This window comes from Melospiza georgiana, chromosome 2, assembly GCF_028018845.1.
Source record: "Melospiza georgiana isolate bMelGeo1 chromosome 2, bMelGeo1.pri, whole genome shotgun sequence".
In the NCBI taxonomy this organism is placed as follows: Eukaryota; Metazoa; Chordata; class Aves; order Passeriformes; family Passerellidae; genus Melospiza; species Melospiza georgiana.
In genome coordinates, this window is record NC_080431.1 from 39,843,219 (window position 1) to 39,870,606 (window position 27,388).

The following is a 27,388-nucleotide window of genomic DNA, read 5'->3' on the forward strand; positions in this document are numbered from 1 at the left end:
TTCTGAAAAGCACCAAGGTTACCCTAAAGCAGCAACTTAAAAGAAATCTTCACCCCTTTTATTAAAAAAAAAAGGCACCATCAAATAAAACAACAACAACCGCACAATAACAGGATTAAGTAGCTTGAGTGTTTACAGCTAGAATAATAAACACAAGTTGTTCCATGAACACAAACTAGCTTTTGTTAGTTCTTGTTCAAGTGTCCTGTATCCTACTCTCTCCTCAGTAACTTCAGTTTCTTTCAGAGGACTCCTGCACTAGGGCAAAAAAAAAAAAAAAAAACCAAAACCAAACCCCCCAACTGCAGCAGAACTTGCCCCAGTAAACGGGAAATTCTGCCCACACCAGCAGGGCCGACAGCAGTGATTATATCATTTTGTCCTGTAGCAACTCTGCCTTGTCTTCACAGCACACTGACTCTCTGGAGTCACCAGCTTGCTTGAAACCAGTAGCAATCTGACTACCTTTGAGCTTCCCCCTTCACATTTTATTTTGGCTTCTACTGGAGGTAAATTTAGAAGTTATTTTTGGAGACAGGGGAAGAAGAGGCCTGACACTCTTCATAGGCTTCATTGCCATAGAAACCAAGCTAAAAACACCCAAAAAGGAACAGAAAATGTCTGTTTCAAGGCATTACTTATGCTATGTACTCAAATGTCACCTGAAGCAGCGTTTTACATTGAAAGTACATAAATAGTATCCAAGATTTTCTTTTTCCAATAGTAAGAATGTTTCACCAAACATTTAATTAAGGGACTGAGGAGAACTTGCAGTTCATTATCTCAGCCCCTCCCATGCCTCCAATGAACCATAATTTGGTAGTAGGCAATACAGTTGCTGTTGTGAACATTATGATCAAAACAATTACCAAGACCTATTAAACCACAGAGAACTGTAAATTAGTACCTTCCCCTATTCCCTCCCTCACATTTCAAAAGTGGGTGACACTGAAATTTTTTTCTTTCATGGTTTAGTCTGTACTTGGGGTATCTGGCTGACTACATGAAGCTTCACTATAAAAAGAAAAAGTGAGAACTTTGCTATTAGACACATTACTCTTAAACTGTTAATGCCAGTATTTCAATCCCTGCTTTTGCAGCCCTCAAACTACAGTACATTACAGGCTTATATTCTCAAAAAGCATCTATGATAGGACACGTAGAATTCAAAGACCAGCTGAGGAGCAACAGCTATTCTGCCAACAATGACTCAGTCTCAGGGTAGCTACAAAAGGGTGAGCAACACAGGAAAACATAATAGTTTCCTTCATATGATTTTTACCTTGCACTATCTTCAGTTTCCTTTCCAGAAAAGATCTACAAAAAAGTGATTCACTATTTCATTTCAGAAGTTAAAATCAATGCCAGACTTTTCAGCACCAAAATATTGTATAAAATACACTTATATTTCTTTTCTACTTTTGCATTAATTTTTAAAAGAAATTATTCTTATACAATGTACACAACTATTCCTTCTACAATTGATTTACTTAAATCTGTTATTTTGTATAATTATTTCCTAAGTAATCAGATGCAGTATCTGAAGTCACCTGACAGCTTACGAAGAAACACGACCCACGAGAAAGTGCTTAGAACAAAAGCTTTTACTGAGGGGATGGATTCAAGTGTTTAGGCTTATCAAAATAAAAACTAAAAGTGGAAGATCTCATTATCTACTTAACACTTTTTATCTATCTACAGATAGCAACTTGATCTGACCTACAGATGTTTGCTTTCCAGGCTAAACAGAGTTTGCTTCATTTCTGATGAACTGACTGATTGTACAAGAGTGGTGGTATAAGCAAGTTATCAAATTACAAAATAAAAAAACAGAGGAAAAGGATATAATAAGATGTCTGTTATCACCTGTACCAAAAATGCACAAGATCAGAATGATGATCTCTGATGAAGTGCATTGAAGTAGTACAAGCTAATTCTAGTCACAGTGTACAAACACCACTCAATTTCTTACCTGATTTTACATTTCAAAAGCTGTTCTTTTATAAACTCCTTTTATAAAATATGATTATGGAAATCAGTATATTATAAAATTATTGCAACACAATTTCAACAGCATATTGCACGTATTTTTAAAATCCTTTTTCTTATAAACATTCTTTTTCACTCTGCTTACATAATTTCTTTAGTGTAGCAAAAAATTATGCAGGGGATACTGCCATACAAGTTAAAAACAAAACAAAATCTCAAACAACTTGCCAGCTTTCCTTCCTGTTTCTTTTAATACCTTTATTACCAGCTCATCTTGTCAAAATGTGACTTTTAGGTAAATTTTCACAGTGATGGCTCTGTCTGGGGCACTACAGAGCTACACAAAATTCTCATTAGCAATCATAAATTACAAAGCACTTTAAACATATCCTTCTTTCTATCTTTCAAATGAAATTACATTTTCAATGAAGCTTTGACTTGTCCAGTTTTGACCTTACAGGACGAGTTCATGGGTTCTTCCAAACTGTATTGAAACTAATACAATACTAATACACAGAAATTCCATGATGTTGGACCTAGAACTTTGTTTCAAATAAAACTATGGAGACAGCCAAGTAGATCATCTAAGCTCAACCTTTGTATGCAAAACAGTCCATTGATGCATTTTCTTCACAAAAAGAAACACTCTTGGCAACTAAGATTTATCTTCACTTGGTAGAAGTTACTTCGGTCTTCTTATCAATTATTCAGATTATGACAAGAGGTCAACCAAAAATATCCATTTATTGCAGCTTCTAGCATTGGAGGGAAAGGCATGACAGACTCAAGATTGCCAGTGTAGTGCACAAAAAGAACTCTGACATTTCTGCATTAGCTTCATGACATATTCCATACTGGTACACACAATTATTCCACAAAAACCATAACATTATAAATATGATAGGTGCAACAAACAGTGGGTTAAAATAAAAGCTATCCTCTTCAATAAGCTAACAGGGAGCTTTTCACATCTGTGTTTCAACTGATGCTTTCAATTGCTGAAAAATTCAAGTCCTTTTACACTTGCCTACTGGTAGTGATTTCTAAATCTGCAATAAACTGCTCTCTACAAATGAGGCATGAAAGCAGAGATCTCTTGCTACATAAAAATAACTTCAACAAATACAGGCTGCAAATTTAATGCTTGTTTTATAACCACATACTGCATTTTTCAGCTTTACTAGTCTAAAAATTAGATTTATTTATATGTAAATAGCAAAATCTTAATCTTGGGATTTTCAAGGCAAAAAAAAAAAAAGATCTTGAAATAAAATTTGACTCTGAACCTATTAGAAAAACACTTCATGATGTTTCTGTTTTCTGAATGCCACCTAATTGTATCAATAGCTCTTACTATCAGCTACTATTTTTTTATTTTTAAAAAAACACATAAAACCGATATCATTAAACTATAATCACCAAGAATAGAATCACAGAATGGTCTGTGTTGGAAGGGAGCTTAAAGAGCTTGAAGTAGTTCCAAATTGCCCCACCAAGGACAAGGACACCTTCCACTAGGCCAGGCTGCTTAGAGCCCACTCCACCCCGGCCTTCAACACTTCCTCACATGGGGTGCTCTCAGCTTCTCCACACAACTTGTTCCAGTGCCTCACACCCTTCACAGGAAACCATTTCTTCCTATATCTAACACAAACCTACCCTCCTCCATTCTCCCTTGTCCTATCACTGCATCTCCTTGTAAGAAGACCCTCTCTGGCTTTCTTGCACAGCCCCTTTAGGCACTGTAAGGCTGCCAAAAGGAGTCCCTGGAGCCTTCCCTTCCCCAGACTGAACAATCCAAACTTGCATAGCTTTTCCACACACAAGAGCAGCTCCATCCCTCTGATCATTTTGGTGTCTCTCCTCCAGACTCACTCCCACAGGTCCATGTCCTTGCTGTGCTGGGACCCCAGAGCTGATGAAGCCCTGCAGGTGGGCTCTCAGCAGAGCAGAGCAGAGGGGCAGAATCCCCTCCCTGTCCCTGCTGCCCACGCTGCTCTGGATGCAGCCCAGGACACGTTTGGCTCTCTGGGCTGTGAGTGCCCACAGCTGGGTCATGTCCAGCCCCTCACCCACCAGCACCCCCAAGCCCTACTCAGCAGGGCTGCTCTCCATCTGTTCATCCTTCAGCTTGTGTTTGTGCTTGGGATTGCCCCAGCCCAGGCACAGGACCTTATACACTGGGCCTTGTTGAAATTCATCATGTTTGCACCCACCCAACTCTCAAGGTCCTTCTGGTGGCATTCCTTCCCTCCAGCATGTCAACCACACCACACAGCTTGGTGTCACCAGCAAACTTGCTGAAGGCAAGTGCTAAGATCAATCAGCTCTGATTTAGGTCACCAGTAGCCACTGAAAAATCAAAACTAAACCAAATAATCTGTAATTACACTTAGAGAATAATTTTAAGAGCAGAAGAACAAAATAAGTCTTTCTGCAAAATAAATGTTTTCATTTTCTTGTTTATTTGGAAAAAAAACCATACCCACAACAGCTTTTTGAAAGTAGTATTTCACAGTTTTCTAGAATACAAGGATTACTGAGAAAATAGGCCAAACAAACCACATTGTACTTTAACTTACTAGCTTTCTTCACATTATCAGGGTTTTTTTCTCCACAAATAAGGTAGTTTACAACATGTTTTTTTCTTCAAATTTGTGTTTTAACACCAGTTTCCCATGAACCCATGCAGACCAGCTAGCAGGGAGGCAACTACTTCCAGTTCTCTACCAAATGCATGATCTGCTGCAATATAGTCCTGGCCACAGCCACAAGCCCTCCAGAGAAACACCATCCTCTAAAGACTGGTGAACCTTAAGATTAATAAACACTGAACTACTTAGCAAATAAGCTTATAAGGCATTTCAGTAAAATGCAGAAGTATAGAAATTTTCAGCTACTTTTTCCTTTTATGTATGCAAAACTAAGTGATCAAATCTGATTAGAATTCTTAACTGCACAGAACAGATGCACATAATTTTCTTTTCCTCACCATCCCATCACTTGGCAAGCATCAGCCATCCAACACCCAGATCTAGCAGCACCCCCTTCATGATAACCAAGTGGGTTGGCATATTGGTTGTTTCTGTTGGGTTGGTTTTGTTGTTTTTTTTTAATGAGGCATCTCTGCAGAAAGTTTTCAACAGTAGTTAATATGTCAGAAGGTCAAAGGTGTAAATCTCCACTAGAAGCAGGAAAGCTGACAGAAGTCCATTGCTGCCATTCCACAGCTGTGTAGAAATACCAAGTGTGTCTGTTAAACAGGGATTAGATACCATGGAAACCCAGAACCTCTGGAAGCAAACCTCAACTGAAAAAGAAATGAAAAGAAGCCAGAGATTTATACTGAATGTTGTTGGAAAATAAGTTGCCAAAAGAATGGCTCTTCTACCACAGTGCAAAAATTAACTAATCTGTAGCAAGTGAAAGTGCTTCACATGTATTTAAGCAACCCTTAAATTATCTTAGTACTCTTTTAGCTAGGGATCTTTAGGCTATTGAATTTTTCAAGGTTTTTTTTAAAGAGTCTTATAAATCTGATTCAAAAAAAAACACATAAGAAATAAAACAATGGTAATCAGGACTTTGTGAAGGAAAAGAAAATAAAAACATTATAGTGTGTGTGTAGATAGATCTGCACAGACGTGTCCCTCCGTCCATCCCAACAACTACCTCACATATAACATTTTAAATGTATTATAATTCAGATTTAGCCAATTAATTACACATTTAGAAGCACGACATACACAGCTGCATTCATTCCCTATGGCTTTTATTGAGATGCATTCCTTCTAATCACTCCCACTAACAGTAAAAGTACAGGCATTAGTGAATATGAGAATATATCTGGTGTGAATGTGTGAACTCTTCTCGAAAAATAAATGTTCTAAGACTAATCATGCTAAAAGTATGGTTATTCTTCAAAGTATATCCATTTCTATGCCCTTTTCTTGAAGGTTTCTTGTCTACTAAAGAATAATGCCACAATAATTTTGAATACTGGAATTTTTGTATGATCCCAACAGATACCTGCTTCATATTCATTGTAAAATTGTAAACTGGGCATTGTTTCCTAGTGTTCTTTGTATTACATAGTTATAGGAATTAACAGAGAAATGTGCCAACAAAAAGCTGATATGACTAAATACTAATGAAAAGAATGTCTGGGACCAACATTTTCAAATCTTCACACATGATATAAAAAAAATTCTAGGAAAAAGAAGTTGTTAAAAGCTTACTCTAAAGCTTGTACAGAATGAGGTATTGCAACTCTGACCTACTCTAGAATGTAGAAGCTACTAAAAACATTACCACCTATCATGTAGCCTTCTGTTTGTCAAATAGTAACTTGAGAAGAGCTTGAGGAACTGGTTTAATTCTATAAACAAAGTATAAAATCAGGTTTTCCTCCTTGAACACTTTCTAGATAGAAGAAACTCAGTAACAAAACAGAAGCACGCTACGGAGACCCGAGGTCAGTCTAAGGGCGTGTTCTGTCTCCAACACCATCATCAATCAGCACATGAGCCTTAATCACTTCTCTGACATCCATTTTCCTCAGATTCCCCAGTGTGCACAGCAGCTCCATTACAGCTGGTGAAGTGTACATCTCTGCCTATTCCACTTGCATCTCTTACAGATTTGATGCATGAGAGTTTGTTTTCTTGAATCTGCTGGTACCATCTGCCTGTATAATCTTGTGTTTGCTTCTCCTGTGTACTTTCTTATCTAAATCAAACCTCAGTGAACACTCTACAATTTTAATATTGCACAATTTGGTGAATAACAGCTCCACAACTGCTTTTACCCACTGCCTCGGTGACTCTGCAGGTGTTGGTCACTTCAATTCCCACCACTTATTTCAGAGCACTTTTAAGAAGTCCACTTCCCCTTCCTTTCTGTAGCTCCCCTTGAGAGCAACCAAAACTGTTGACAGTACCCAACACAAGGGCAGGTCTTGTGTCTCATACAAAACTTCCTGCTCATTCTCCCTGTACTCCCTAATGATGGACAGTGCTGCATCAGGATTTGCTGGCAGCTGCCACTAACCAACAGCTTCAGCAAACCACCAGCCACAGGTCATGTCTTGACTCAGCAGCAGCTTTACAGAATCAGTACAAAAGTAGATCCTGGTCACTCTTAAGTCACACAGAACATACATAAAAACTGTAAAAGCAGAGGGAACAGCCTGTAAAATCAGGAAACATCACCAAGAGCAGACTCAATATTCAACAATTAGCTCAATTTCCATTTTAGCTTATATTCATTTGGGCTGCAAAATTCAATGTTGATTGAAAATGCTGAATATTACTCTAAATGTCATACATATTTCAGTTAAAGTACAATGAGAGAGCTTAAGAACAAAAACTTCTTAAAGACGATGCAGGAGGATGCTAACATGATAAATTTATTTTAAGAGGGAATAACAAAGATGAAGAAGACTTTCCTCCTGGAAATGTATTATGGAAACTGAACTGCAGAAGCAGCATACAGTTTCACCTCAAGCCTCTGATTTGAAAGAAGTAGGGAAAAAAGGAGTCAAGTGTCTGTCTCCTGTACCATGCATAAGTGTTGTTGAAAATTTTTCAGAAAAAATATGAAAAATTTAAAAAGTCTCAAGATTATTGACAAACCAGGAATATTATGTATTACATATGAGTATGTGTACTTAAATAAAGCCAGCCTAGCAAAAGAGTTTCCTACTCAACAATATGGCTCAGTAGCCCAACATGAAATCATTAATTAAAAACATATAAATCAGAGGACAGTATTAATCAATAAGAGCAAACTCTGTTCTTATTAGCAGGTCAGTCATGCTTGACTTTTTGAGTATAACCCATTTGCTTAGTAACAGAAATGGAGTAGGTGAGCTTCTCAACTTACAGAGATAATACAGACAAATTTCGACAGCTTAAAAAAAACACACATACACAACACCAGCTGAACACACTGTGAATTTCAAGAACAGGCTGTTGTGAAAATATTTTCATTTTGATTTCCAACTCACACAACACTTATAAACATTCAGGGTCCTTCCTTAAAAAAAAAAAAAAAAAGCATGTTTAGGTCTCAACAGGTAGTTAGGAATTTTTTCAACACTACTGTTAGAGTGCTGACTGAGCATTTCAAAGTGATCCAACAAAATATGTGGCACAAAGGACAATTCTCTGGACCTCTCAATTGCCAGCAAGATAATGCACACACCTGAAAGCAGACACTTTCCAGCAGGTTGGTTGATTATAAGGCAGCTAAACAAAACAAAGCACACAAGAGGCACACAAGAATGGAACATAAGCCATTGTTCCAGTGTTCAACATAAACTGTGGCCCAGCACTGCAGGGATTTAGTGGCCAGTTCCTTTATTTGAATTATGCACTTGTTCTGGAATTTGGAACAGATTTTAAGGAGCAAACAGCTTGTGCAAGTCTTTTTTCCTAACCATTTATTCCATGTATTTGATGCAAGTCAATTTTATGACCACAACTCTGGAGATTCAATTAAGAGCCTTAATGCTTCGGTACATTTCTTGAAAAATACCTTAAGGACTGTTTCTGGTAAATTTCAAGATACAACAATTGATTCCTAAGTACCGCGATCAAAATGGACAATTGACCTCAGTATCAGCCAAGACTCCAAATCCAATTGTTTCATGTTTTACCAAAGGCATCACTTATTCCTCAAAGATGACAAGCATTAATTAAACTAACCATTGCCAATGCAATGTTTATCCACCAGCCTGCACCACTTCAAAAGAACCTTAAACTTCTTTCCTGCAGAAAGAGAAGAACTGCTACTATAAGTACTCTCTTTTCAATAACCTCTCCTCAAGGCCCTTTCCTACATAATCTTTTCAGATGAATCAGGGAAAAGCAAAAGTATCTTCAATAGCTGAAGCTACATATACATCTTTATCAAGGACATGACTCTGACCTCCCCTACAAGAACAATCAGTGAACATTTATAAGATTACTTTCAAGAGGTAAATATTGCTCAGCTAAAATGGACAAATCATGTTTGTGAATATGTTAAGTTACACTGCAATAGTGGGGAGACCAACTTTTTCTTCATTTTTTTACAAGATATGCACATTTTATAAGTAAGAAGGTGCTGCCAAGCACCTAATAACTAAAGAAATATAAAGAGGGGTTTACAAAGAAAAAGCAATATACAGCTTATTGCAGATATTATTTCATCTACACCACTCAAAGACCAGAGGACTTTTTAAAAATTGTTCTGTGCATTCCAAACACAGCTGGAGGCACAACCATGGATGAGGCTGGGGGGCATGACTCAATATCTAATGTTTTGGCTATGGAGTGGTTGAGGAGTAAGTTAGACAATCTCAGTTTTAGGCTAATCTTAGCCTACGATAACGGAAACAATACCAAAGTATTGTAAGTGGAAAAAGGAGTTACATGTTAGAATGGAAATTTATTTTTCACTTTCACTGTAAATCAGACATGCTCTGTGCCTGACAAGACTTAAGCACAAACCAGAAAAAGTTAGTCATTCTCATTAAAAAACACAGCTGGTGAAGGGGGTGCCCAATTTACTAAAATCAGCTACTTGTGACAGTACTTGCCCAGGAAGTGGGAGACCCAAGGCTGAGGCAGCTCAAACCCACAGCCTTGGCTCTGCAGTAGTTCAGTTTCAGTAGGAAAAGTTGGCCGTGCCTCTCCAACTTTATAAGTTGCCAATTTTTTTCATTCTTTTTTTACTCAATCTCTTAGGATTGCTTTTCTTCATTTGAAAATGGCTTCCCTGATTTGAGTGTACTGGTATATGTTCATTCCCTTTTTCAAAAGAGCTAGATATCTAGAGGGAGATTTGAGGCTATGAAACTTCAGAAAACACTGGAATCTATGACTAAGTTGAACACTGAGGTCTCACAAAGTTAGGTGTGACAACATTACCGGTTGCCACATCTTCCTTGTTTTGTCCACACTGTCACAGGGCAGAAAATTTCAAAATATGCCTGTAATTAGCCATTTGTCAAAATTAACTCATTTTCCCCATCTAGAAGACTACTACTAACATCTTGTGTTAATGCAGTGCTTGATTTCTGAGGTTATCCTGATGCAGTCCCTACTACATTTTTCAGATACAAATGAGCCGAGAGAAGGCTTACAGCTTCTCCTTTTTCAAGTACCACAGAAAGAACATCCAGTTTGGCCATAACACAGCTGACTCCTGCTCAGAACCCTACTATTTGAAGTAATTTTATTCATGTTACTGAACTTTTCTAATATGATTAGAAGACTTACTAGGCACACCACAGCCTGAAGCTGCCTTTTAAAATTATGTGACTTCATGTCACCGCACAAATCAGGTACCTCTTTTTTCAGGCTTCATCTTTCAAGAACCTAAAAATGCCCCAGTTCCACAAGATGGGCTCAGCCACACCAAGATCTCGCTGCCACTAGAAAGGCCAGTCCTGCTCCCAGCCTCTCCTCCTGTACCTTTGCAGACTCTGGCCTACCAAGACCTTTGGTGAAAAACCAGAGTGGAGCAATCAGGTACATTTTGCTGCCTTTACTCTTTTTTTTTTTTTCTCAGTATGGTAAAACTTATGAAACTAAGCCAATTTGTGTGCAAAATTGCTTAGGTCATTCTATGCCCACATCAAAATGAAAGGCCACTGCCCACATAAAAACCCAGAAAGTTATTGTAACCACTGATATCCCTGGGCACCAGTGAGCAGTGAGCCAGGGTTTCCTCCTATGAATCAGCTGCAGAGCAGGGTGATATGTCTGTGGCCCTCCAAGAGATTTAAAAAATCAGACAGTAACAGCAAAACAGTTAAACAGCCCTGCTTTAAATGTATACAAAAAATACTGTATTTGTTCAGTACCTCAGCACCTTTACTTAGAAGCCTCATACTGAGAGACTTGAAATTTATTTCCTTGTCCATATAAAATGAGAAAGTACTTATAAATTTAAATAAAAAGTGAAAAAAAGGTAAAATGTAGTCCTTTAAGTATTAACTGCATCCCTACTATATCTGTGAATGTTTCAACAGTTATAATCTTTCTTGTTTGTAGCAGGAATCTTCTGTAAAAAATAACAAAAAATGTTTACAAAAATATTAAAGCTGTTCATTCAAGAGAGAAACTACTGTTTAATAGACAAATTTCTAACAGGTAAGCGCTGCAAAAATAATTTCAAAAATTTAAATGATTAATATTACAGCCCAAACAACTACTAAGATGCAAAGACAGACCATTGTCTGACGGCATCATTTATCTCATTTCAGGAGAGTCTCATTTGCTTTTTAAGCCATTAAAAGTTTAATCTAGGTATTTCACGTGCAAAAAGTCAATGCAATGAAAAACTGTATCCTCTTATGATTGAGGCTACTACCTCTAAAAATATCTGCGTAACTATCACAAGGAAACAACTATAACACTTATCAGTTAATGCATCTTTCCTCAGTATTTTTCAGTATTATCAACTTAGTGCTCCAGATGCAGAATTTTATCTTCCAGTTATGACACCACCCCATATCTGTGGAAAGCAGCAGAATTTCCTTAAGCTAGCTTGAGCTGTTCAGTAACACCGATTACATAAGAATTTTCCTAAGACAATAAATACTGTAGAAAACACAGTAGATATACAGATATAAGCTAGCAGTCTTCCATCAAAGCCATAGAATTACCTACATTTGGGAGTTTATTTGCTAATCACTATTAGGCTTGGTCCCCGGAAGAGAAAGAAGGAAGAGATTTCTCTTTGTTAACATTTCCTGCGTAGGTTGACTTTCATGAGAGTTACAAAGATGACTTTGATCAAGGTTTTTAACTAAGTAACATTGGGACAGCAAAGAGTCAGCAACAATAGAGGTAACAGATACAGAAAATAAAGCCTTATCTTAGTTTGTTTTTTGCTATAGTGTTTACAGAACAAATTTTCATCTCTTAGCCCCATTTCTATAAGTACACACAACTTATACATGACTAAGATCTCTTTTAAAAGGCCACAATTTCGTTATCCCTGAATAGTGCCATACAACAGGAGGCTGCCATCAGTCTTACCTCAACCATCACTTACAAATCCCACCAAAACCAAGTGCTACAGTGGCATGGCAAGTTCAGTAACAGCTGAAGTGACATTGTGGAGAGCTGCCTTTGGCCCCACCCAAATCGATTTGTTACCTTCCCATTTTAGCATTTACCTGTTTAGCTCTAAACCCTAAGTAAAGGGCTCAAGACTACCTGACCCCAAACTTTAATCAAGAAAGACTGGTTATTATAATTCATGAGCAGTACAGCTTGTAAGTCCTGCAGCCTTCAACACAATTTCTGTGCCTAAATCACTCACATGCACACGAAGTCTTCCCTCATGACTCAGTTAGCTGGAAAGCCACATTTCTAAGTAAAAAAGGCAACCTTGAGCTTTAAAGCCTAGCTGCTCTCTCAGTTTTACATGCTGTAGAAAACAGCTGCATTTCCTCCTCTTTGTTCCAGTACAGAATCACAAAGCATCATTCCAATCACTTTTTCTGCAAACAGGCTGGACTAGAAGCAAACGTTTCGGACAAGATAGTAATGCTATTAAGGACCGATGACAAAGAATTAGAAGGTAAAAACAATCAGGAGAATGATTACTGAAGAGTTTTTAATATAATTTTCCTAAACTTGATGCCTTATCCAACAAAGAGCAGAATAGGGAAAGAAATAGAAAAAAATACAACAGTAAGTAAATGATACAGCTGTAACTGACTTTTACCTGCAAGGAATGTCAAATGTAAAATTTAAGACACATTCATCAACAGGAATGCAGTCATTCAAGTGACTAAGGAAAACAAAAAAGGAAGTAAAGCAAGACAACAAAGGTTGGCTAATTTACTTCTAATGTCATACTCCTGCAGGGAAGCATGACAAATTCTTACCCATCAATTATTTGTCTTTCTGCCCTACGAAGAGAGACAAAACAGGAGGGCCAGAAAGCAATACAAATCACACATGCCCGCGGCACAGAGTTACGTAATGCTGACGTACTGCCTGCTCTTTGCTCACAACACTCACTTTGCTGCAACTCCAACCACCAGCTTTTAACAGCAGCCCGGTTTGAACACTTCTGAACTGCTTTGTAAATAAAATGCAGACACGCAAAAAGAACAAGATACAGAATGAAGCTTTAGAGCTATTTCCAACAGAGATAAAAATAAGAAAAGCGGAGGGTTAGCTTTATGATGAGATACTTTCTGTTTCATAAGAAAATGTCACAGAACTGGCTTTTTGTGCTAAAACTCAAAACTAAAGTGCCTGCCAATCTAAAGAATTTTAATTTAACTAACGTGAAGAAACCACAAATAAGAAGAGAAAGATAGCTTCTTCAACTTCGCTGAAGTGCTACTGCCAGGAAACACAAGTTAGTAACTTTTTGATAATAAAACACACCTAGAAATCTTTCTATTTAGAAGAGAACTTGCCCTGAATAGACTCAAACTGATTAGCTAGAAGTAAAGGCAGAATAGGTACAAGCAGGGCCAAAAAGTATTTATTACTAATCATGGGAGAAAGAAAAAAACAACCCAAACAAATAAAAAATTAGTGAACACAGCAGAACTGGCCAGAGCTCACAAAACTAAATTCATAAAACATTTATAAAATGTGGTATTATCCATATTAAGTCATCTTTTTTTTCCTACATTTTGTCTTTAGAAACTAGGACACAACCATAAAATCTGCAATAATCTATTGCTCAGTACCTATCATAGCCATTATGTAAGCAAATACATCACAACACTTGAGATCACATGCTTGAATAATCAGCTGCTAATTAAGTATATCTGCAATTGCCTTGGTCCTTTCTTTCTCTGACCCAAAACAGTAAGTAAACAACATTACAAAAATCTCAGTCTTCAGCAGTCAGATATAACAAAGAAACTAAAACAATATGTTCCTTCCTATGGGGCAGTAATCAGCAAGGCTGTATTTTAAACTCTGGAGCACAGCAGACTGATTTATAACAAATGACTTCACAATTTAATGTACACAGCAAACTGAGGAGGCCAACTCATGCAGACAAACATTAAGCTAAGCCCTTTTGGAAGGCCATATCAAATAGATTTACCCAAAGCTGGGCATCAGCACCATCACTGGAAGTTCCTAACAAGCATAAGATAAAAATATTACAGAGACAAATTATTTCTTCATGTGTTGGGGTTTTTCTTACTCCTTTGAGTAACTAAATTAAAATTTCCCTTCTACCTGTCTGACCTCTAATAACATATGCTCTTTCAAGGCCTTTTAAAACATGCCCAGGTTACCTCAGGCCTCAAGGAAGATAGTGTTTGTAGGCTCTCAAAAAAATGCTCTGCCAGCATTTTTCTTCTCTGTTGCAGAGAAGAAGGAATGACTTCAGGACTTCTACTGATTCCAAGTTATGGAAGCACAGTGCCAGAAAAAAAGCAGCTGGTGAACAACTACCGCCCTAAAGGAATACGTCACAGGGCATGTGGTGAGTTCATCACCTCTGTGACAATCCCTGTATCTAAGTGCCCAAAAGCATACTAAAATCTACAGTGCTGTAAGACTATCAAAATAAATATTCCAAATATAATAAAAGTGTTTCCTATTATTTTTTCTTAAATCATAACTTAGGAACAATCTGAATATAAATACCACTATTTACATATGAACAGACATAAGTGTGATTACTTCTGCGGACATTCTTTTCACTACTCAAGCTGTAAAACACAAACACTAAGATAAATAATTTAGGATTTAGCTAGAAGACTGCAGTAGAAATTTGAATCACAGAGAATAACAAAGATTTCAGACTTCTTTATCTTTCTATTCATGGCAAAGCTATTAAGTACAAGGAGTTTAAGGATAAAATTTAAACTTTTGAGGAGACTGACTGCACCTAAGTCATTTTTACACCCAATAATCAGGAAAGTTTACATATTTTGAGTGTAACTGACCTTAAGCTAATGACTGCAAGATTTATGTAAATGACATTAAACTGATGACTGCAAGAAACAGACAAGACAATCAATTCGGGCAGGATGAAAATCTTTGTATTCCAAATGATTACTTCCATGATTAAGTTCAGGAACAAAAGAAAAACTGGTCTCAGTGACCCCCAAAGCTGCAGACCGTTCTTGAGAAGAGCCTGTTAGTGCGTGTGCATACACACAGACACAAACACACTGAAGGTCAGTCTTCTTCCTGCATTTCACACTTTCCTCCCTCCCTCTAATCTTCTTCACACAGGCCTTGCACTCCATCCCCGTGCCAGACATCTACGGGCTTTTAGAAGCCTCAAGGTTCCAGCGGTTCGCTCCGCGGCACGTACTGAGCAGAGACAAGGACCCGTGTCCCTTCCTCCCCGGCCGCGCTCTCCCGGGAGCCGCCACCCGCTCCGAGCCGGGGGAGGCGCCCGGGAAAATCCGCCGAGCCCGGGCCGGGACCGGCGGCCGCGGAGCCGGCGGGAGGGGAGAGGGAGGCGGGCAAAGGCGGCTTCCCGAGCAGGCCGGGCAGCCGCCCTCTCCGAGGCCGGGGCTGCCGGGGGCCGAGGGAGGCAGCCCCCGCCGCCCGAACAAGGCCCGGCTGTCAGAGCCCCTCCGTGGGACGGCCCGCGCTCGGCCCCGGCCCGGTGCTGGTCCCTGCCAGAGCCTCGCCCGTAGGAGCCGAGAAGCGGGGGCGGGGGAAGGGCGCCCCGGTCGCACCGTGCCCGCCGCGCCGGCCCGAGGGGCGGGGGAAGGCGAGCGGGGCCTCGCCGGGGACGCCGCACTCACCACTTGGTAGCGGCTGACGGGCTGGTGGTGATCCATCCTGGCCGCCCGCCGACACGTACGGGCGCGGCCACAGCTCCTCCGACCTGGCGCCGCGTCGCTCGGTCCGTCCTTCCCTTCTTCCTTCCTTCCTTCCCCCGCCCGTTCGCCCGGCGCCGCCGCCGCCGCCCGGCCCGGCCCTGCCCCGCTGCGGCCGCCCCCTGCCCGCCCCCGCGGCGGCGGAGCGGCCCAGGCCCCGCCCCGCCGGGAGCCGCGCTGGCTCGGCCCGGGGGGCTGGCTCGGCCCGGGGGGCTGGCTCGGCCTGGGGGGCTGGCTCGGCCCGGGGGGCTGGCTCGGCCCGGGGGGCTGGCTCGGCCCGGGGGGCTGGCTCGGCCCGGGGCTCGGCGGGTGTGCCCTCCGCCCTCGGCCGCTGCCCCGGCCGCGCTCAGCTCGGGGCGCTTCTACCGCGGCTGCCGGCAGCGGGTCTTCGTCTTTCGCCGCTCTTCGCTCGGCAGCAGTGAGGCTGTTACGTGCCCAGCCCAGGCCTTGCCTGGGTATTTATCGCTATTGATCACCGTGGGGCAAGAAGAAGTACAATATGGCATGGAAGACATACTGGGGACCCGGACAGCGATTTTGAATTGGCATCTACCTAAAGTGATTAAGAATGCTGAGCCCGTTTGCCTGCTGCTCTTGTGAAGGCAAAGCACCGTTCTGTGGCAAGGAAATGTGATTTTCCTCCTCTCTCTTCCTCCTAAAATTAAATATACAGATGTTTATGACCTCCTGGATATAAAACCAGTTAAAAACGCCTGCACCCATAAAGGTGTATGGGACGAGGCTGGCTCATTTCTAGGTTCCCGAACTGCCAGATGTGCAGCTGTGGCATGCAGCAACTTCAAATAGCCGGAGATTCATCTCTCGGCTGCAGCGGAGAGGAGCTTTCGCGAGTGCTGCTCTGTAGCAGATGTGCAAGGCAAATGCTCTCGCAAAGCTGGCTTCTGGCTGGCACTGATGGCCAGCACGCAGAGCTCATCCTGCAGCTCAGGTCATCAGCACCTTTCGGCAGCTGGCTGCCATCCCTGAGCAGCAGGGTGAGTGTCCCTGTGCCGGCTGCCATCCCTGAGCAGCAGTGAGTGTCCCTGTGCCGGCTGCCATCCCTGAGCAGCGGGGTGAGTGTCCCTGTGCCGGCTGCCATCCCTGAGCAGCAGGGTGAGTGTCCCTGTGCCGGCTGCCATCCCTGGGGAGCAGGGTGAGTGTCCCTGTGCAGGCTGCCATCCCTGAGCAGCAGGGTGAGTGTCCCTGTGCCGGCTGCCATCCCTGAGCAGCAGGGTGAGTGTCCCTGTGCCGGCTGCCATCCCTGAGCAGCAGTGAGTGTCCCTGTGCCGGCTGCCGTCCCTGAGCAGCAGGGTGAGTGTCCCTGTGCCGGCTGCCATCCCTGAGCAGCAGTGAGTGTCCCTGTGCAGGCTGCCATCCCTGAGCAGCAGGGTGAGTGTCCCTGTGCAGGCTGCCATCCCTGAGCAGCAGGGTGAGTGTCCCTGTGCAGGCTGCCATCCCTGGGGAGCAGGGTGAGTGTCCCTGTGCAGGCTGCCATCCCTGAGCAGCAGTGAGTGTCCCTGTGCAGGCTGCCATCCCTGGGGAGCAGGGTGAGTGTCCCTGTGCCGGCTGCCATCCCTGAGCAGCAGGGTGAGTGCCCCTGTGCAGGCTGCCATCCCTGAGCAGCGGGGTGAGTGTCCCTGTGCAGGCTGCCATCCCTGAGAAGCAGGGTGAGTGTCCCTGTGCCGGCTGCCATCCCTGAGCAGCAGGGTGAGTGTCCCTGTGCAGGCTGCCATCCCTGAGCAGCAGTGAGTGTCCCTGTGCCGGCTGCCATCCCTGAGCAGCAGGGTGAGTGTCCCTGTGCAGGCTGCCATCCCTGAGCAGCAGTGAGTGTCCCTGTGCAGGCTGCCATCCCTGCGGAGCGGGGTGAAGCGCCACTGCGTGCGTGTGGGAGGGAGGGGAAGTGGAGCGAGCTCCATTGTTGGAGCTCTGTCTCTAGATGGGGTGGGAGCGAAGATAGGCAGGATTATAGGGGAGGAGGAGGTGGAAGCGTGAGACGCTGTGTGTGTGCCTGGGACCTTGCTTGCAGCCCATACCTGGCTACTGCAGCAGTTACTAAAGCTATCCAAATGAAAATAAAAACGTGTTTGGAAAGTGCAGGCCTATTCTGTTGGTTGCATTTGTTTTGTTTATTGTACAAACTGTGTTGCAAATCAAAAGCATCAGCAGTTAGGAAACAAAGCTGGTTAGAAATGGATGGGATTCTATAGGTAAGAAATTAATTAATATTATTTTCCTAACAGGATTTTCTCCTATTCCTTCATTATACATAATAAACGTTTAATTATTCTGTCCTTTAAGGAACAGTTATTAGTAAAGGTCATCTTGAGTTTAAGAAAGTTTGTACAGAGCATTGCAGCGTGTTTCAGTTTCCAAACCCTCTTAATTATATTTCCAGATTTCACAGGACATGGAAATTGGACCATTGGTGTAATTAGTTTAACATCTTCTCTGCCGACAGCAACAATTATCTCCAAAGCAAACATTTTCTGAAGTGCTGCATGTGACATCTCAGCTCAAGAAGTTGTCACCTGATCTCCATGGCTTTTTAAGTGCTGTGTCTCAGCTTTGCCGTACAATCCTAGAAACTGGAATTTGACACTGCAAATGCTGGAATAAAATTGAGTAACCATTTATTAAGATGAAACCTTCAGTTTTGAACTCGTGCAATTTATGTCTTTTAAGGGAAGAAAGGACAATAGGTGAGAACCAAAGTGCATTTAATAGGAAAATATTCCATCGTGCTTGGGAGAAGAGTCAGCAGAGGCAGGAGAAGATTCAGTAGAGATAATAGAGTTGTGTATGGAGAGGGAGTTTCATAATTAGGGACAAATTTTGGATGGATGGTCTAACTTATATACAGAGACCAAACTTCATTTACTTCAGGAATATAAGTATCGTTATGGGACTTATAACAAAGCAGGCCATGTGACCGATTTAGGCTTTAAATATGCCTTCTTTTGATTCTCATTCTTTCTGGAACATCAAAATATAAAAACAGATCATGCACTTCTTTCACATCTGTGTATTTTCAAAAAAGTGTTATCTGTATATTTTCATTTAATTGTCTGATTCCAGAGGTTTTTACCATGGCATAATATTAATCCATAACGCAAAGAAATTGGCAAGCACTAGGGTTCCTTAAAATCACAGAACCACGGAATGGTTGGGGTTGGAAGGGATCTCTGGAGGCCATCTGCTCAAGCTGGGATACCTGGAGCAGGCTGCCCAGGACCAGGGGGTTTTTGAATATCCCTGAGAACGGAGTCTCCACAAGTCTTCGTGACAGCTTGTCAGTGCTCAGTCACTCTCACAGTAACAAAAACTCCTGATGTTCAGAGGAAGCCTCCAGTGTTTCTGTGTGGGCCCATTGTGCTGGTTTTGACACAGAGCACTGCTGAGAAGAGCCTGGCTCCATCTTTAAGCAGTTCCCTTCAGGTATTTGTGTAAATTGATGGGATCCCTCGTGAGGCATTTCTGCAGGGCCCCACGTCTCAAAGACCTTCTTCACAGAAATGATCCAGTCCATTCATCGCGCTTGTGGCTCTTTGCTGGACTCTCTGCCACGAGTCCATATTTCTTCTGTACTCTCTTGTACAGAATACATATTGAATGTAGGAAACGTGTCTTTCAGAAGTGCTAGGACTTTATTACTTAGATGAACAAATTATGTGGACTGTCCTATTGACTAAAACCCTTGAATGCTAGTTTTAAAATTTACTTTTTTGTTTTGACCTTCTTAAACTTTAGCAGGCCTGCAATGACAGTAATGGTTAGGACTATATTTTGGATCCTTAAAGTATTGTTTTTCTGTCAAAGAACTGTATTTAAAGAAACAGAAATAGTGCTCTAAATAGCATGTAATCAAAATAGTTTCAAATTTACATTTAAAAGGAAGTATTGCTTCAGACAGGTCTTTTTAGGAAAAAAAAAACAACTTAATTGCTGTTAGTCAGCAAACTTACAATAGTTTAAACTTTGTTCCACCATGAAAATGAGCCAAGAAAAGATTCTTGGTAACAACAGCTCTTGCAAGCCCAGTTCTGTGAAAAGTTGTCTTGAAGGATGGCATCTGAATTCAGACAAGTCTGAACTGCACAAAGGCAAGGACTGTTAGAAATTTTAATCGTGTTTTTCCTTCATTATTCAATCAATGGCCAGCAAATAAAAAGGCATAGTATTTATCTTTACATTTATTCACCAGTTTCTTCTTCAGTATTTATCTTCATTTCTTCATTCAAATTTTTAAGGTTTCTTATGGAACTTACAGAGTAGGTAGGTTTCAAAGCTAAGTCAATTTTATCTTAATAAAGATACATAAACAAATACTTATATTGGTTATATACAAATATTTATATTACACTTATAGTACATAATTTTGTACTATTTTAAGTAAATATTGCAATTACTATAGTAGTTTACTTGCTGTACCATATAAATAATTTAAAAATTTAAGAATAAAAGCTGTACATACCTTTCCAAAACCTGTGAAACAAATAAAATTTCATGTTTTATAGCTTTGTTTTATGCCTTTAATATGTGTTTTTAAATGTCTAATACAGATAACATCAGTGAGAAATAAATATTTTTTTCCAAATATAAATCTAATGAAATTAATGTACTTAATTTACTCATGGACCAATCCTAAACCAGGCTGTGAATTTATTGACTGTATTTGTTTTCCTCTGTATTTTCAAGCTCCTTTTATAAGCTGTTTGGTTTTAGTTCTATGTTCCTGGTTATGTAAACTGCACAAAATTTGTGATCCCTGTAGGGGGTTAGATAGTTACTTTAAGCAGGAAGCTGGCTTAAACAAACCACTGGGACTGAATTTCTTAGAAAGAAACAGCAGGACTTTGGCTTGGTTTTCTTCATGTTTTCTTCTCCTTTTTTTAGGCAACATAGGCAATGCCAGAGCCATCACTAGCAGGAACACTGGGTTACTTTTAAGATTTTGTAGCCCAATGTAGATTTTCAATTGCACTGTCATCATCTGTGTTCAGTGTGTTTATACACGGGTACAGTCCTGCAAACCTGGCCTTTGGATATGTCCAAATACCATGCAGGTGTGTCTAAACCAGGTCTAAAAGTTATTACTGCAACACAGAGCTCAGGCTGGGAAATATCTCAAATATTTGCCTTGGTCTGGGACAGATTTTGCAGCCTGCATGGATCTCTTTACTGCTGCAGCTATTTCCTGCTAAATTACAGAGACAGTTCTGAACTAGCTCAGCTGTATTCTGACAAGCTCCACACAGCTGTGTGTTGCACAGCTGTACTTTGTCTAAGCTGGTAGCATGGATAAATCCCTACATCTCTGTTGTCTCCCTTGCAGCCTACATTAATTACCTTTGCTGACTTTGCTGCACAGTTAAAGCAGGACACCACAGAAGTGAAGGAACACCATCTTTTTATAAGTCTTCAGACAAGTTCAGGGAGCCAATGCTCACGTCAGCAGCAGTACAGCTTCTTCAGTACAGCTCAATGGTTTTGCAAGGAGAAAAAAAAGAATAATGAGCTGCCACTGCAAGATGATTGCTTAGCCAGTTCATGCAGTAAGTTATGAGTCTAGAGGAAATGGTACAGGGTCCATAAATAAAGTCTGAGGCAGTGTGTGCTTGTCTCTCAGAGTAGATTCTTCTTAAAAGTCATATTTCCATATAATATGGCACACTGAGAATGAAGAATGAATGCAAAGGCTGCTGGTGTTTCACACAGGTGATAGGGGAGGGTCTAGCAATGAGAAAAAAGGACCTGGCAAGTCCCACCTTTCTGGAGAGGCACATGTACATGAGAGAAATCAGTTTAAAGCAGGAGAGTCACAGGAATAGACACATGAGTGTGTGCCAGTTTGAAGTTTTTCACTTTAAAACTAGATTTTCTCTTAAAAAAATAATTTATAACTATTTTTAATCCCTTGCAATAGAATATAATAATTTAAATATTTGTGTGTGATGAACACTGATGGTGGACACTACCTAAACACACCACATGTCAAAAGCTGAGAAAGAACTAGAATTTTCTAAAATTTATATGGCCTAGCTTTTCAGTGTGTTTTCAGCTACAGATCTGATGTTAAAAACCTGATGTTGACAGTTGCCAACATGTGCTATTATGTAAATACACAATGTTTAGCAAACAAAAAATCCCTCTATGGCTTTGAAGTTTTCATTTAACAAGTGAGGTTGAACAGAACGTGCAGAAGTCAGTCAGAGTTGATAAAACTGATCACAGTAAATTTGAAATACAGAATAAAGGATGTAAATATACACCAAACTGTGAAGGAATGTGGGAAATATGTGAGAAAAGACCTCCAGCTGGAAACCAATGAACAACAAAGCAATCCCCAAACCCTTGAAATCTGTTGGGGGAAAAAAAAGGAGGAAATGGTAGAAAATACAGACAGCTGTAGGCTTAGTGCATCAGAAGTCAATATAGATGCATGCTACAAGAAGAAATCCAATGCTGTTATGAAGTCTTATTTGGACAAGATATTTCTATTCTGATCTTGGCAATACTTTTCATTTTTTGTAACATCAATATGGCATGAATTTAAGTAGAAAACAGTTTTAGCATATATTCTGTAGGAAAAAAATATTCAAATATTTGTTAATCCAGTTATCTGAAAGCTACTTTGATATTAAATTGGCTGTATGCAAAACAAAATCCAATCAGTTAAGGACTTGATGTTATCTGAAAACCATTTTCTTATACAACTAGAAAATAGAAAATAGACTAAGCAATAGATACACAAGTAACTCCTGGCTCTTGTAGTGCCAATGTTGCTGTAGGTATTAACTGCAAAGCATATTCTCTGTCCTACAGGAACAGAAGGAAGCTGGATATATATTCACAATAATTTACTGCTAGATCCATTAAGTCTGAAGTGTTGGTATTGCTCCTGACGCTTACAACACAATATAAAGATCTATTTGAAAAAGCTATAAGACGAAAATGAGCTCTTCAGTTACCCAAATGATGCTGGTTATTCAAATCAGATGTGCTGTAACACTGCCCTGCACAGCACTGTTAGTGAGTTTTTCTAAATAACATTTAGTTGTTCATCACTGTCTGTGTTCTCCATAAATCCAGCTCTTGAGCAGGCTTTGTGCCCAAATTGATTTTCTTCTACATAAAATACAGTTCTGCATAAATTATAAACCTCTTTTATTATGAACATCCCCCCTTGTATTCTGTGTTTGTAATGCAACTGCATTAAAAACCACACAGTGGTTTCAGAGCTGTTGAGCTGTTAAAGTGGCTCCTTGTAATGCCAGCTTAGTCTCCTTTGAACATAAGGCAGAACACAAACAGAAATAGAGCAGAATAAAACAGAAGTGTTGTTAACCACCAGATCATCAACCAGACCTAGCCAGCAAGTGCTAACTCAGCCTAAATTCTGGCTAAGGCCCCGTGCCTCGAGTTTCCTATTGAGTAAGCATTCCGTTTCTTCGTTCAAATGACTCCTCAAATGACTTTCAGAGGATTTCTGATGTACATAGATTTTACCTATTATTTACCACACAAGTTAGGTAGCATGTGAATGTGACCACTTACCTCAACAGATAATTTCTTAAACATGAAGAAAAATGCTCTTTTCCACTGCTCGAGCATGCTGACAGTCAAACAACATTGTGTCCCATTGCCAGAATACACACTGCTATTTCAGATACACTTGCCTAAATTTTATTCAGTCACGGCTCAGGAATTAGTAATATGCAAACACATAAAAGTTCATCAGGTCTTTTGCATACTCTTGTTTTAAGAAGTATGTAGCTCTGGAAAAAAAGCTTCCTTTGGTGAATCTGAGTGGAAGTCTCCATCAACATCTGATTTGACCCAGGGCTGCAGTGGCAGAAATGAAAAATAAATGTTGAGAAATAATCTTCAGTGGAGATTTCCACTGAAGCTAGCTTTTGTTCCATTGTGTGGTATGTGTAGGTAGCTTCAGGCATGATATTTCAGCATTCCTGTCAATTTGGAGACAAAGAAAGCAGTGCTATGATTGAAAGCCTTAAATGCTGCTGGTAATATGCAGAAGGGCTCTAAACCAAGCAGCTCAGTAAGGATCTGATCCCACATGTGCTAATTGAAAGGAGGAACGCTTATCTTGAAATATTTGTCAGCTGTGTTGTCCTGATTTATTGTACTACAGAGCAGTTAGCTCACCTAAATTTAGATGTTTCTGTCACAGATGTCTGCACTGGATCCAGATATCTGGGTATTTTTCATAGTTAGTGGAGGAAAAAAGGCACTTCCGTGATGCAATTAATCTCATTCTAAGATACACACTCCTGGTCTTGTCACTGGGCACTGCTGGAAAATGTGTGGTCACCTTTTCTTCAGTCCCTCCCTGCAGGTATTTTTACACATGGGTGGAATTCCCTTCAGCCTTTCTTCTCTGTGCCCAACTCTCTCAGACTCCTCAAGGAGCCAACAATGAAAGGTGCTTTTCTTAACTTTATAGTTATAAACAAGGAATAATTGGTCAGGGATATGAAAGTTGGAGCAGCATATCACCACTGGAGTAACAGGATTCTGAAGGATACAGGGGGAAGAATTTCCTGAGAGGAGGGAGAAGGGAAAAAGTCAGGACTACAAGACTACATTTTGGGAGCTCAGACTCCAACTTCTTCATAGAACTTCTTGGAATAATCCCATAGGATATGACCCTTGACCCTAGATAGAAGGAGGTTCCAGGAGAGCTGGTTTCAAAATCCAATATCACCTCCTTCAAGCTTAAGCAAGCTTCACTCCAACAAGTAAGAGATCAAACAAAGGCAGCAGGAATCCTGCATGGATGAGCAAAGATCTCCTAAACTAATTCAGATATAAAAAAGAAGTGCATGAGATGAGGGAAGTGACAGGTGACCCACAGGGTGTGCAGAATGTATCTTTAATAAGGATATGTTTTTCAAAAAAATAGCAGAAGGTACTTTACTTCAATGTTGGAGCTGTTTTATTTTATTTTATTGTACTTTATTTTATTGTATTTTGAGATCTCATTTGATTGGCCCTTTCTACCTGGAAAGTTGAGGGAAAGGATGTTTAGGGGCTATTTTTTTCACCACAAAATAAGGGAGGAAAGATGAAAGAGGGAAAGGATGTTCAAGAATTTGAACAGGAGATAAGTCTCCTGTGCTTCTGGAAATGTGCCCACATGCCAGCCATAGTCTCTTGGAGATGAGAACCTTGTGGGAATCAACCACCATGCTAGTTCTGCAATGTGGCCAAAGCAGAAATATTGAAAAACAGACCAAAACCCAGGTACATATCTCAGAAAAGAGAATGAGTAACTAGAGATCAGGATCATGGCATGTTCCAGCCATAAGTGCATAAGTACACTGAGTAACAATTAAGTGAGGTTATTTCCATGTGATTTGGAAAGCTCTTCAGTGAGATCTTCCAGAAGTGCTGGGTCATGTACTAACAACACTGCTATTAAGATGATGGGAACTGGAAATGGAAACCTCTGTAAAATCTGCAGGCAAGATTCAAATATTGAGTCTCAGAAAGAAGAATAGGCACCAGAGAAGGAGAAAAAGGTGGAAAATCATTTGCAAAAATCTTTGGAAACTTTGAAACCAACAAATGGGAGAAACCATATTGTCTAAGATGCTGGCTGATACTTTGAGAGAGTTTGACTAGAATTAAGAAATAATCCTTTGCTCCCAATACTTAGAGATCTAAGACTGCTTTCCTTGGTCCAGTTTCCCTTGACCGTATCCCAACTCCTTTTGAGGGACATCCTCAGGCATGCATTATACCAAATTCCCTAGCCTTTGATATTTAGCATACCGTGTTTCAATTGAAACAAAGCCAGGGCTTTAGAGCTGAATGGGACCCATAGATTTTTACAGCATCTTTTTCTGGCATTTCCAACTGGAATTGTGCCAGAATCCCAGTAAATATAAATCTACACATAGTGCCTGTAGTTAGAACTCAAGAAATGCTACTGGAACAGGACTTCAACTCAGGTGTTAACAAGTAACACAGAATGTTTACCTCAGCCCACAAATGTCCACTTGGCAGGACATGCTGGTTTCCACTACTTTCACTCTGTGACAGATGTCCCAGTCATGCAGGAAGTGTGGCGTTTGTTTGGCTCTTTGGGACGTCAGACTTGATAGAAAACTTGGTTCCAAATGTGGAATATACCAGTTCTGATGTATGAGCTCTTACTGACATAAACCATCTGAGATAAGACCATGGTATTTGCATATCAAAACAGTTTTGCCAAGCATGTGCCTTTCAGGATGACTTTTAGAAACATTAGTTTATCTGAGCACTATCAGAACTAGGTAAAGTAAATGTTAATAATTCACTCTCCTTGAAGATCAAGAGATACAGTCATAACTCTGAGCATTCATCACCAGGATTCAAATCTTTTTCAGGACATTATAGGCAGGACTGGGTGCCTCAAATGGAGGCATTTGCTCAGAGTGAGCGGAGTTATCTGTCCAGATCCTTCAGTCTTACAGCCCAGCACATACAGTACCAGTATGAGTAGCAGGCTCTGTGTGTTTTAAGTTGTCAACACAATTTTAAGACATATCAGGATTCATGTGGACTTGCCTTGACCTGCCTGAAGGTTGAGGTTAGTTTGTTTAGCTGTAACAGCTGTTGCCTGATAACCAGCTGACAGTTACCTGATTTGTTTCAACCTTTGCTTATCTTTGTACAGCTGAATGGTATAAGGCTTATTACAATATATATTTTTATAAACATCCATGTAAATGCAGCATGTAATTTGTCTTTCTCCAGTGATCTATGATAATGCTACAATAAAAATACAGGGTAGAGATGTACAGGCAATGGATGATAACTGCAGCCTTAACAGTGGAGACACAGGTTGATAACAGAGGCCTCTGGTTGTAAGCAACTTGGGAGCAGACAGTTACTGGCTGCCAAAGGAATGCTAACTTGGCAGATGGGTAAAATGATTTAGGGGTGACAAAAAAGAGGAAAAAACAGGTATCTGATATATGTTAAAACACGTTGTACATAGTAGATTTTGCTGTAATAGGGAACTGCGAACCAATGACTAAGAACCAAGTAAATCATGTTAAGAAGTACATAATTATGATCCAAGAGTGAGGAGGAGAAAACCATCAATACCAACATCGTATTTTCAGTAAAGAGAAGTAAGAAACCCTCCACATCACATCTCCTCCATGGATGTCTTGCCATGACACACCCAGACCCCCCCAGAGAGAAGCCATCAACTTCAGGACAGGATCACTATGTCACCAGAGTAACACTGGAAGGGTGAGCATAATTCCAGAGAAGGAGACAACTGCTATAAAGTTTAGGTATTTTCACCCTATGATTATAGGGATGAGCCATGATGTTTGGATAATTGGAATTAAAATTGATAGTATCATTATGTTCAGGCTAATAAAAATTCTTTGATTAGACTATCAAGACATGAATTAGACTAGCAGTAAATTCCCAATTCTGCATAAAATGTAAGTGACCCACATAAACTGCAAAGTTGTATTGCACCAAATTGATGACCTAAGTTGTAATTTAAATGCAAAAAATCAGTATTCATTTTGAGGAGGACCTATATTGTGGGCCTAG

General features: G+C 40.5%; 1 protein-coding gene across 2 annotated transcripts in view; it reads right to left on the reverse strand.

Moving 5' to 3' along the window:
• NDFIP2 (Nedd4 family interacting protein 2) overlaps nt 1-15,908 on the reverse strand; it is a 45,013-nt gene extending 29,105 nt beyond the window's left edge. For both annotated transcript variants that reach the window (XM_058044882.1, XM_058044881.1), the window contains exon 1: nt 15,734-15,908. In XM_058044882.1, the coding sequence (XP_057900865.1) occupies nt 15,734-15,769 (36 nt within the window). In that variant the 5' untranslated portion in view covers nt 15,770-15,908. The remainder of the gene's footprint in view (nt 1-15,733) is intronic.
• Between the last annotated feature and the right edge of the window lie 11,480 nt (nt 15,909-27,388).